This window comes from Hylobates moloch, unplaced genomic scaffold (assembly GCF_009828535.3).
Source record: "Hylobates moloch isolate HMO894 unplaced genomic scaffold, HMol_V3 SCAFFOLD_9, whole genome shotgun sequence".
Classification (NCBI taxonomy): Eukaryota; Metazoa; Chordata; class Mammalia; order Primates; family Hylobatidae; genus Hylobates; species Hylobates moloch.
In genome coordinates this window covers 100765084-100778039 of record NW_026652284.1, presented here as the reverse complement: position 1 = coordinate 100778039, position 12956 = coordinate 100765084, and the positions used below count along the sequence as shown (strand labels likewise).

General features: G+C 34.0%; 1 protein-coding gene across 1 annotated transcript in view; it reads right to left on the bottom strand.

Annotated features, from left to right (window-relative positions):
* Positions 1–5227: 5227 nt before the first annotated feature.
* MTBP (MDM2 binding protein) overlaps positions 5228–12956 on the bottom strand; it is a 77629-nt gene continuing 69900 nt past the window's right edge. The window contains exons 18-22 of the mRNA XM_032760341.2: positions 12215–12481; positions 9904–10153; positions 9193–9306; positions 6158–6223; positions 5228–5571 (exon numbers count right to left, since the gene is read on the bottom strand). Coding sequence (XP_032616232.1) covers positions 5533–5571; positions 6158–6223; positions 9193–9306; positions 9904–10153; positions 12215–12481 — 736 coding nt within the window. The 3' untranslated portion in view covers positions 5228–5532. The remainder of the gene's footprint in view (positions 5572–6157; positions 6224–9192; positions 9307–9903; positions 10154–12214; positions 12482–12956) is intronic.

Genomic DNA, 12956 nt, shown 5'->3' with positions numbered 1-12956 from the left:
ACAGGATATCTATATGCAAAGGAATGAAGCTGTATCCCTTCACAAAATTAAGTCTATACAAAAATGAAGTTAAAATGGGTCATAGACCTAAATTCAGGAACTAAACAATAAAGTAAAAGACTCACAGAATGGGAGTAAATATTTGCAAATTGTATATCTGATTGGAAACTAGAATCCAGAATATATAAAGAAGTCTTACAATTCAACAAAAGACAAATAAGCCAATTAAAAAATGGTCAAAAGATCTGAGTGAACATTTCTTCAAATAAGATATGTAAGTGGCCAGAAAACACATGAAAAGATGCTTAACATCATTAGCTATCAGGTAAATGCAAATCAAAACCATAATGAGATACTACTTCATATCATTCTCTTGTGAAAAAAGACAACGAGTGTTGGCAAGATGTGGAGAAACCAGAACCCTCATCCATTGCTGGTGGGAATGTCGAGCGGTATAGCTACTTCGGAAAACAGTCTGTCATTTTCTCAAAAACTTAACCATGGAGTCACCATATATCCCAGCAATTCCACTCTTAGGCGTATAAACCCAAGATAACAGAAAATATTTGCCCATGTACAAACTTGTACACAAATATCCATGGCAGCACTATTAATAATACCAAATAAGGAATCAACCCAAATGTCCATCAACTGATAAATGGATAAACAAAATGTAGCAGATTCATACATTATTCAGCTATAAAAAGGGACGAAGAACTGATACATGTTACAACATGAACTTTGAAAACCTTATGCTAAGGGAAAGAAGCCAGACACAAAAGGCCATATATTGTATATACCATATGAGTCAATTTATATGAAATATCCTAGAATAGGCAAATCCACAGGGACAGAAAGCAGATTAATGACCAGTGTCCTCACCACACACACACACACACACACACACACCAATGTGTGATGTGGTAATCGTCAGATTGTGGTAATTGTTTCACAATGTATATGTATATCAAATCATCATGTTGTACACCTTGAATATGTACAACTTTTATTTGTTAATTATACCTCAATAAAGCTGAAGGAAAAAAATGTAGATTAGTGGTTGCTAGGGAATGGCGGAAAGAAAAATAAGAAATACTGCTAACAGATATGGGGTTTCCATTTGGAGTGATGAAATGTTCTGGAATTAGATGTGGGTGATGATTGCACACTTTGTAAATGGACTAAAACCACTAAATTATACACTTTAAAGGACGAATTCTAGTGTGTATGATTACATTTCAACTAAAAGAGACTTCGTGGGCTTTCTGTGTATCAAGTTATAGTCTATTGATGACAGCCATACCCCCCATTCTTTTCATGACAGGTCTCTGTTTATTGACAGTGTCGGGTGCTGTGAAACACTACTCTTTAGATTCTTAAAAGCCCTTTTGTCCAGCTGAGAGGGCCTACTTTTAAATCATTAACTATTTTAAATGTCTTAATAAAGGATTATATAGCCACACCTCTGGATTGATTCTATTTCTGACTTAGAAAAATTTTTTGCCATTGGGGATACTGAAAGTGGAAAATCATTTTATTTTCCAACCCAGAATATCCTAAGCCCTTCATATCTCCTCTAAATTCTGCCAGAAAACGGAACATTTCTTGAATTCGTTTATCTATCTTTTCCTATACCTTATCATATTCAGCTAAACAAACAAATAAATGGCCATTGATACTTCCAGCATTGTCTGGGAATATCCTTAATTAGATCCATGAGTTCATTAGGAAGAATTTCTCTTTTCTGGGTTATTTAGGCAACAGTTTGCTAAATGTACCACCACTACGTAACACATTTGAGCTACTTGGGCCCAGTGACTCCGTTTCCCAAACAAATGGCCTCAAATGGTTGAGGTGGTTAATGTTTATAATTCCAGCACTTTGGGAGGCTGAGGCAGTAGGATCCCTTGAGGCCAGGAGTTCAAGACCAGCCTAGGCAACATATCAAGACCACATCTCTACAAAAAAAAAAAATCAGGCAAGGCAGTGCTTGCCTATAAGCCCAGCTACTCAGGAAGCTGCTTGGGATTGTTTGAGCCAGGGAGGTCAAGGCTGCAGTGAGCTGTGATCCTGCCACTGCACTCCAGCCTAGGCAACAGAGCAAGACCCTCTTCCACCCCCACCCATGAATAAAAAGAGATTTCCAAATGCATCATATAGTCACCAAGACATGGTAAAGTCTATTTCAAAATTGCATTCATTCTAGTTGGTGTTTAGAGGCATCTTATTATGGTTTTAATTTGCATTCCTTTGATGACTGATGATGTTGAGTATCTTTTCATGTGCTTATTGCCATTCCTATATCCACTTTCGTGAAATGTTTTTTCAAATATTTTGCCCATTTAAAAAAATTTGGGTTATGTCTTATCATTAAGCTGTTAAGAGTGCCTCACATATTCTAGATAAAAGTCCTTTGTCAGATATATGCATTGCAAATAATTTCTCCCAGTCTATGGGTTACATTTTCACTCTCCTAGTGTTGCCTTTCCAAGAGCAGCTTTTAGATTTTGAAGTAAAATTTATTTTTTTAATTTTACGGTTTGTACTTTTTGTGTCCTTTCTAAGAAATCCTTGTTTTATTCCAAGAGTGATGAAGATTTTTCTATGTTTTCCTCTATAGGTTTTATGGTTTTGGATTTTAAATATAAAATTATGATCCATATCACATTAATAGTTGCAAAAGGTAGGAAGTTATGGTTGAAGGTAACTTATTTTTCCATATGCATGGATATCCCCTTATTCAAGTTCAATTTTTTAAAAGATCTTTTTTTCTTCAATGAAAAGTTTGATATATAGGTATACCTATAAGCTTTTCTTCTGTTCCATTGACCTATATGCTTATTCTAATTCCAGTAGCAAATTGTCTTCATTACTGTAACTTTATAGTAAGTATTGAAGTGAAGAAACAAGTCTCCCAACTTTGTTCTTTTGTTACAAAGTTATTTGGCTATCCCATGTCCTTTTAATAAGTGATTGCATCAATTTAGTTTTTTCATTTATACTTTTGCTTCAATCAGGTTAACTGATGTAATTTACATATGCTAAATTTCAAACAGCATTACAAAAGTTTATCCAGCATGTTCACAAAAAGAAATATTTTAAATGGTATCAGGCTTACAGGTTATCTTCAAACTTGTTTTCATGGATATTATTAAGTACAGCAGAAAACCAGGATCCTTGGAAGAAAGGAATAAAAACAAATAAAAAAATGGATACACCAACACTTGCAGAGATCCTGTGTTTGGATAAGCAGTGTGGTTCAACAAATACAAGTTCTCATTCTGGCTCTGTAATTGCTGAGCTATGTGATCCTGGATATGACACTTAATCTTGCTACACCTCAATTTCTTACCTATAAAATGGGAAATAGCTACCTAATATGGCTGCAATGAGATAATGTAAAATGATTAAGATAATGTCTGTCATATAGTGCTCAATAAATGTTGGCCATGATTATCATCTTTTCATGATCCCTGTGAAGTCAGCATTATTTACCCCATTTTTAGAAGAGCAAATTGAGGTTATGAGAGTTTTTCTTTCCTATGACCATTACTCTGTTCCCAGGAATGTTTTCAAATTGCCTGATCTAATCTGTTGTACTTTAAAACCAACTGGCTCCTCTCATGTTATAAATCTTTATTAGTCTGATTAAATAATTTTACATTTAAAAACGCCTATTGGTACAGCATTTTTTTTTTCCTTTTGAGATAGGGTCTCGATCTTTCTCACAGGCTGGAGTACAGTGGCAAAATCATGGCTCACTGCAGCCTTGACCTTCTAGGATCAAGCAGTCCTCCCACTTCAGCCTCCTAAGTAGCTTAAGACCCCTCCTACGTAGCTACAGGTACGTGCCACCTTGTGCAGCTAATTAATTTTTTTTAGAGATGGGGTCTCACTATGTTGCCAAGGCTGGTCTCGAACTCCTAGCCTCAAGCAATCCTCCTTTCTCAACCTCTCAAAGTGCTGGGATTACAGGTATGAGCCACTATGCCCAGCCATGGTACAGCATTTCAAAAGACAATTTTGCTAACCTAATAGAATATTCGAATATTGGCTCACTCTTGCAATTCCTATGATAGTGAACAATTCAGACATAAAGGAGCATTTCAAATCAGCAATTTCATGGAAACCTAGAAATGCTTTTTGAAAGCATTCACTTTGAATTCAACATAGGCAAGCAAAGCATATGTGATAAGCAAATTTGTTTAATTGGAGGAAACTATAAAGGTGGCAGATTTGATTACATAAAAACTAAAAATTTCAGAACACTAGAAACAAAAAGACAAAGGGCCAATATCCTTAATACATAAGAACATGTATCAACAAATAGGAAAAAGTCAAAAACAGTTCAAATTAAAATGGGCAAAAGCTAGAAATAAACAATAACAGAGATGTCAACATGTTTTAAAAAAATTCACCCTTACTATTTTCAGTCATCAAAAAAGGATATGGGGACTCTGCCGGTGGGAGTTCATACTGGTCTTTCAGGAGGGCAATTTAAAAATATTTACAAAAAGGCTTAAGACCCACAGATTCCCCTCCTAAAAAAGCATACTAGGAAAATAGTGACATACTGGGAAGATTCATTAACGCGTTAGGTGTTACAGGGAAAAACAGAATCTTTATGTCCAATAATGGGGGATTAAACAAACTGTGGTTCATTTGCATTAGGCAGTTATTAAAATAATGACATAAAATTCACAACATATTGTTATGTGAAAAGCAGGTTATAAATTAATACACACATAACACACACATATGCGTAACAACATATTATATGATTCCAATTTTGAAAGTATTTAAAAATAATTGCATATATTTTTAAAATATAGCAGTTATGTCTAGACGGTAGAGGGAAATGTTGGTAATTTTTTTTCATTCTTCCTTGTATTTTCTGCATTTTCCAAATTTTCTACCATGGGAAAAGACAATTTTTTTCCTGGGAGACTGTACTTAGTGTCATTTTCATTATGTCTTATTTTCACAATTTATCGTTTCTTCATTTTTGATACCAAATGAACATTAATAGCCCCAACAATGGTGGCACTAGGGCTGAGGCCTGTTTGCATTTTTTTTGCCAATACGCTCTAAATCGGGAGCAGTCCAATAAACTATGTTGTTGGAACACATGGGAAAAGCCATTGGCAATATCTTACTAAAGTCTAAGAAATGTAAGGCAGGCCTAACTTAGTATACCTAACAACAAAGACATGAAATCCAAAAAGTAAAAAAAAAAAAATTCTGTTTATTGTAGTAATTAAATAAGAGTAAACATTTTAAAACATATAAAAATAACTTTAACATTAAAATATAGTAACACTGTACAAAATATGTATCTAATTAAAAATACATTAATGTAGCATCCCTCAAACTATACAAATGTAGAATATATATTCATGAAATTCTTTAGAAATATAACACCTATTCTTTGAATAAAGTTTAAAATTTGTTTATACTTTTCAAACTAAGAAAAGAAGTAGTGAATAATAGCTCCATCCAATTTATAATTGTCTTAAAGAGAATGATTATGTATCATTTCTTACTTGTCTTTTCTAATACCCATTCAATCACCTAGGGGGAGAAAAAATATGATTATAGAAGATTTCTCTTGAAAATACAAGTAATAGAAAAATATACTGTAAAAACTTCAAAAGAACATGGTAGAAAATTTAAAATAAAAATGAAGATATTGAAATCTTATACTTAAATACACATTTTATTTTCTAATGGAAGAACATTTTTGTTGGACTTCCAATACTGAGTACAATAATGTTCTCACTGGATGAAATGAAGATTCTGCTCCATTTTCTCACCTTTATATGAAATTATGTTTCAAATGGTCAATCAAATAAACTAAACTAAACTTTGAAAACAGCTAACCAAAATGGATTGGTTTTTCCAGCACGTCAGATAATTTATTTTTTCTTTTGCTTTCTAAGCATCACTTTAGAAACTCTTTTGCTGACACAGCAATCTATTAAATACTATGAAATACTCAGCCTAAATAAGCCTATTAAGTTTCTTAAAGAGTTTTCATAGGGACAGAGTTGAAAAAGACCAGTAACTAATTACTGCTGCATATATAATGGCAACAGAGCAACCCTGAAATAAAATACCAATTTAATTGCATATAGTTTCTTGGGAATAATTTCTTTACCTGTACAGCATTGTTGTTTGCTGTTTTCTTCATTTCTTCAAATAGACCCCTTGAAGTTTTAAGATCCTAAACATAATAAAATACAGCATTTTACAATCTGCACATTAAATTACAAAGAAAATACACTTGAGATTATCCTAAATCATTCTACAAGTATCAATGTGATTAGGAACAGACTACAACAACAAAAAAATCTAAGTACTAGATTATAATTTAGTTCCATTCTGAAATATCAAAATACTCTAACGAAAATACGTACACATATACATAAGTCCATCTCACTCTCCTCTCCTATTCCGAATAGAGCTGACCTAAAATAACTCCCATCCTCCACCGTGAGCACCCACTAATGCTGCATTACTCTCCCGTCCTCCACCGTGAGCATCCACTAATGCTGCATTACTCTCCCGTTTCGTACACAAAACCTTCCTTCTCTTCCTTTGAAGAACAGTTGTACCATAATTTTTGATTAGTAAATAGGCAGTGTTTGTACTATTATATCTATGTAAATACTTTCAATTGTGTGCTAATTAATTATGGTTATAATTTATCTTTCTTCCAATATTCTATTTATCCTGTTAACTACCTGTTAGCTTTTTTTATTTGTTCAGCTTTCCATGTATATAATTCTGGGTTTTTCGCTCCTAAATACTGGCAATAAATGGGCTAAATGTACAGCAAAGTTTTTTCAAGCCCTGAAGTATACAGGATAATCTCTCAGTTCAGCTTCCTTTCTGCTTTTGGTCTTTTTAATTAAATTTTTTAAACCTGGAGATCTTTTTCCCATAGCCTCCTCTAATTTGTTCTAGTTGCTGCCTAGGCCTGGTCCTACTAGGACTTGTCTTTTCAATTTTAGATTAGTTTTTGCTTTGTTTCTTGATTTAGTCCCTTGTTCTGTTGAACTTCATCTTCTAGCAGACTCCTCAAAAAGGTAAAATAAATTCTTTTTCAGATATTCCATGTTTGAATGTATCTTCATTAAATCCTCATACCTGACTGCATTCCAGACTGGGTATAGAATACTAGGTAAGTTGCTTTCCCTCAGAAGTTTCTTTTCTTTCTTCTTTTTTTAATTCTAGAAATACACATCCCTCAGAATTTGAAGATACTTTTCTACTATCTTCTAGCATACAGTGTTACTGTGGGAAGTCCAGTGCCATTCTGATTATTGATTCACTATATATAAACTAGATTATTTCCTGGGAAGCTTTTAGAAAGTGTTCTCTCCATGCTAAGAGGTGTGAAATTCCATAATTATGTGACTCATTGAAGAATTTTCATTCATTGGTTTGGACAAGCTAGGACGCTTGTGTCCACTCCTGGAAAAGTTTGTTACATTTTCGAACAAGTTTCTCTCTTCTAAACTTTGAGAACAAAGGAGAGAAAACTGTTCAAAAAATACAAAATTCATATTATTAGCATTTTTGATCTTCTGTATTAATCCTCCAATTTTCTTATCCTGCATTTAATGTTTTTGTCATTTGATTCTAATTTCCAGTAAATTTTTTTCATCTCAACTGTTCGGCCTTTCTATTTAATTGATTTTATCATATTTTTAATGTTATGGAGCTTTCATGTTTTATGCTTTTTTTGGAAACAGCATCCTGTTCTAGTTTTATGGAGGCGATTATCTTCTTTCTATGAGAATTATAGTTTTTATGAAGTTTTCTTCAACTTCCTACTTCTTCAGAGTTCCCTTTATTCCTTTATGTTTTGGCATCAATTGTGTTAGAAGCTTTCCTCAAAGCCTGCTAATCCGTGGCTGTCTAGTCATATTTAAAAGTGAGACACTAAAAATCTGACTGGAAACTCTGTGCAGAGATTGTCACTGGTTTCTTTTCAAGGTAGAGTGACAAGATGGCCAGTTAGCTTTTCCACTGCAGCTTCCAATATTTTCCCCAGCAACTATTTCCTACACTGTCACTGAGGTGGGTGGAAAAATCTATGCATGACAGACCTTGTAGTTAACATTGTGGGAGAAGGGCATGCAGAGCAAGTTGGACAATCTCCAGGTCACTTTGTAGATCTTTATTTAACTTCCCTGCTTTCTACGTGGACCCTTGGCCCTGCTTTCCATGATACCTGGTGTCTTCAAATCCTGAGCACCTCAGGTTCTGTGGAATTAACATGCCTCTCACTAGTATTCCACTAGGCACCCAATTAAATTGTAATTCTTTTCACTCTCTTACACCATGCTTCCATGTGCTTTTTTGTTATTGTTCAATATGTATTAAAAACATTTCTAGTTTTTTCCTGTCCTTTCTCTTGGATATGTGATAAATCTGCAGTTTTAACCAGAAACCCACAGATAACTGTGATTCAGGTCAGAAACTCTTAAGGCTGGACATAATCTAACATTGTCTAAGTTTTAGAAAACCATCATCTTGAGTGGCTGACCTATCCAATGTCTTACAACTAGCTGATAATGGATGCAAAATTAGAAACTGGGTGTTTTGATATTTAGTCCAGTAGCCTTTTTACTACACAGTCATCCCTTGGTCTCTGCAAAGGACTGATTCCAAGATCCCACTGTGAATACCAAAATCCACCGATAGTCAAGTCCCTTATATAAAATGGTCTAGTATTTGCATATATCCTATGCACATTTTCCCATATACTTTTTAAGAAGTCTGTACATGTTCAGATGCAGCATCCTTTTTTTTTTTTTTTTCAGAACATTTTCAATTTGCAGTTAACCCACGGATGCGGAACGCATGGATATAGAACCCACAGATATGGAGGGCCAACTGTATTAAAAAATTAATAATTAAACATGTTATGAAGCTTATTACCTATAAGTTAAACGCATGTTAGGGGAAATAGGATATTGGTTAAAATGTAGCTTTCTATATATGAGAACTCAAATCAAATCAAATATAAAGTATTTTGGCTTCAATTTTTCTATCTCCATCATTTAATAAATCTGGCAGCAAGTATATGCTCTCAGTATAAAAAATACTCAAACTTTTTTTTATGTCAAACAGGAACATTAGAACATGAACTAAATTTTGCCATTAGTAGAGAAGATACTGTACCTTTAGATAGAACTTAGAGATTTCAAAGAGACGCTGGCTGCATGCAGTGAAACATTCATGAGTCTCGGTAATACTGTGTTTCTTCAGGGTTTCAGTAACTACTTCTTTCAGTATCTTGAACAGAACATAACATATGACTAATATTTCTTGGAAAAGGCACAAACCTATTATTTCAGCTTTAGAGTTCAATCCTGTGAATTACATATTCATTTTGCTGTGCTAAACACAGGTTCATTAAGACAAAATGATTAAGAAAAAAAAATCTAACATTTACATGGTCAGAAGTGTCACAGGAATAATATGTTAGCAGGAAATGACTACAGTGTCTTAAGAAAGGAACTCAAATCATGAGTTCTGAATTGAAATCTGAGTGTTAAAGTTACACACAGCAGGGATATGTAAGTGTATATTTATTTTTTATTATGGGAAATTTCAAGTGTAGAAAAGTAGAGAATATTTGACATGCAGAGAATATTTTATAACAAATTTCTATCTTGATATATCTTTTAACCAGCTTCAAGTATGATTAATCTGTGGCTAATCTTGTTTCATTTATATCCCCACCTACTTTCCTATCATCCATCTTACACCGGTAAATTCTAGACATCGTTTCATTTCATTCATAAAATTTTTTAGCCATATATTTTAAAGTAATCAAATTTAAAAAGTCTTCCCATGTAGAACTAAGAAAAATGGGAAATAAATCTTTACCCGTGTGTGTTTCTGTGATCTTGATTCCTTAATTTGCCTTGATGTTTTTGATTCATGCATACTTTTTTGACCTGAATTGGTCTTTGTAGCAAGTTTTGGAGTTTCACAGCTAGGAATTGGAACCAACGGACAAGTCACTGGTAAGGACCGCTCTGTTTGTGGCTTTCTGGATGTCACATGATGATGATAGTGATTACTATTACCACTTGTCTGAGAAAGAAGAGACTCTGAACTTTCAGATTTCACAAGTCTATAGCAGGGGAAAAAAATCAAGAACATAGATTAAGCGAATCAACATCGAAGTTCATTTTCTGTCTTAAATGTTACAACTATATCCATTAAGCGAATCAACATCGAAGTTCATTTTCTGTCTTACCACTATGTTACAACATAGTGGTATAATATATAACACTATACCACTATGTTATAGTGTTACCACTATATCCATTATAACACAAATTCAAGAAAAGCAAACAAAATTTATTGCTATTACTGCCTTAAGTAAGCAATAAACATGATATTATAAAGTTGTTCCCGAGTTCTTCAGATGAGTAACTAAAACATAGAAGGTAATGAATAGCAAACTAGGATTTTGGCTAATAGAGAAAGCAACAAACAATATTGTTATACTCTCTCCCATCCCTCCAATTTATAATTTCTCAAATAAATCAGCTATGCATGCCAAGAGTGCTGCTATTTATAGATTTAATACTAATCTGTTAAATACTTATGCTTTTCTGTTAAGATAATTTGAACAGAAACACCACAACCTGTATCTTTTTATACCCATGGAACTCCCTTGCAAAATAAATCAGTGTTAAAACAAATACAAATAAACTATAAAACTGGCTCATACTTCAATCTTCCTAAAATGTTTACATTTGTTCCCGAGAAGACCCAAATGTTTCCCTTTACAAGATAGGGTCTTATAGCCCTCAATTCTGCTGACCCAGAGGCCACAGTGTACTTGCCTTTTAGGAACACATATATTTTTATTAGCCACAGGTCAGAAATAAGAAATATGGCTATAAATATAGTACCCCAAATGTCACTGTTGCTCTTTAATTTTATCAGGTACAAAAAGTACCATGGAACCAACCCAAATGTCCAACAACGATAGACTGGATTAAGAAAATGTGGCACATATACACCATGGAATACTATGCAGCCATAAAAAATGATGAGTTCGTGTCCTTTGTAGGGACATGGATGAAACTGGAAAACATCATTCTCAGTAAACTATCGCAAGGACAAAAAACCAAACACCGCATGTTCTCACTCATAGGTGGGAATTGAACAATGAGGACTCATGGACACAGGAAGGGGAACATCACACTCCGGGGACTGTTGTGGGGTTGGGGGAGGGGGGAGGGACAGCATTAGGAGATACACCTAATGCTAAATGATGAGTTAATGGGTGCAGGAAATCAACATGGCACATGGATACATATGTAACAAACCTGCACATTGTGTACATGTACCCTAAAACCCTAAAGTATAATAAAAAAAAAAATTATGGGAAAAAAAAAAAAAGTACCATGAATTTATAAAGTCCTCATAACAACGACTGAGTTCTTCCATATCAGGGTAACAGTATTCTAACTTTTTTAACTATTCAAAAAAAGACCTGAAAGTTATGTTTTCATATAGTTCATACTTTTTGCAAGGTTTAAATACAATAAGAATTCAAGCCTTGCTTTAGATGCCAAGAACCTAAGTTTGACAAAGGTTCTAAAGATAACATAAATTCAATAAAAATTAGTGTTCACTACATAAACTTCTAATTTCTGATCAAGTATCTGGACATTTTATTTAGTTAGCAAAATAACGCATCCAGAAAAGTTTCATATATTCTATCATTATGTAGCGTTTAAAGCTATATTTTATATGTAACAGGTGTTTTAAAAATGGTACCTCATGGAATCTCTTGCTCAAGGGAACAATGCAGGCAGGAAACTGAGGGGAAAGGGAAGGAAGAGCTAATGGGAGAACTCCCACCCCCAAACAGTCTCTTCAACAGGGCAGCTCAGCAGCTTAATCTATGGGGTGAAATCTCCACTGTTCCACGGCTTAAAAACTTTACAATCCATTGTGCTAATGGACTGTATATTAGCATATAAAGCAAGAAACTGGTTTTTTTTCCCCAAATCACTTCTTTTTATAACTTATAAGCAAAATCATGAACAGCTCATAAAACGAACTTCTTGCCATGAAGAAATTAACCTGAAAGACTAATATAAAATAAAATAAAAATCCTCAAGACTAAAATACTTTCTGTCAATATACTATTTATGTGCATGTAATATATCACCTTTTTCTGGGATAAAGGCAATTCAGATCTTTAGATCTCCGTTTCAATCGGGATACTTCAGTTCGAAGTTCATTTTGTAAAACTTCTCCGTCAGGGACACTTCCAGGCTCTGACGAAACTGCAGGAGATGGAAGAGGGCTCAACACAGTAGGTACTGGAAAACTTTCTCTGGTGCAGGTAGTTTGAGTTTCATAACGAATAAGACGAGATTGAAGTTCAGAAAATCCTCCATCTCTTTCCAAAGCTTTTCGGTCATCCAAGCAATATCTAAAATGAGTGAAAGAGCATTAAAATGTAAACCTCCATGAGAGCAACAGACTTTTCCCTGTCAATTAGAAAATAGCAGGACATTTACTTTAAGAGTTCTTGTTTAATTTCCTAATAATTGCTGGAAGGTTGAGTGGCTGGCCTATTTCCCTCCCAAGTTCAGTTTTCTTCTAGTTTGCTACATGACATGGCAAAAGATTAAAAAATGTGAAGTACAATCTGATTTCTCTTTCACTTATGTTTCTGGGCAACAGATTAAGTTAATCCTTTGGCTTATTTTCAAAATAATACAGTTGCTGTTTTAATGCTTTTTAAAACTCTACCAACCTCTGATTTCTCAGTATGGCTGATCTATGACAACATGAACTGCTGACTTCTGTTAGAAAGGGCAAGTTTATTCTCAACACAAAGATTAAAAGGGTATAAAGGCATTCTAAACTGGCTCACCAAACAGCTTAGAACATTTCGAATTTTT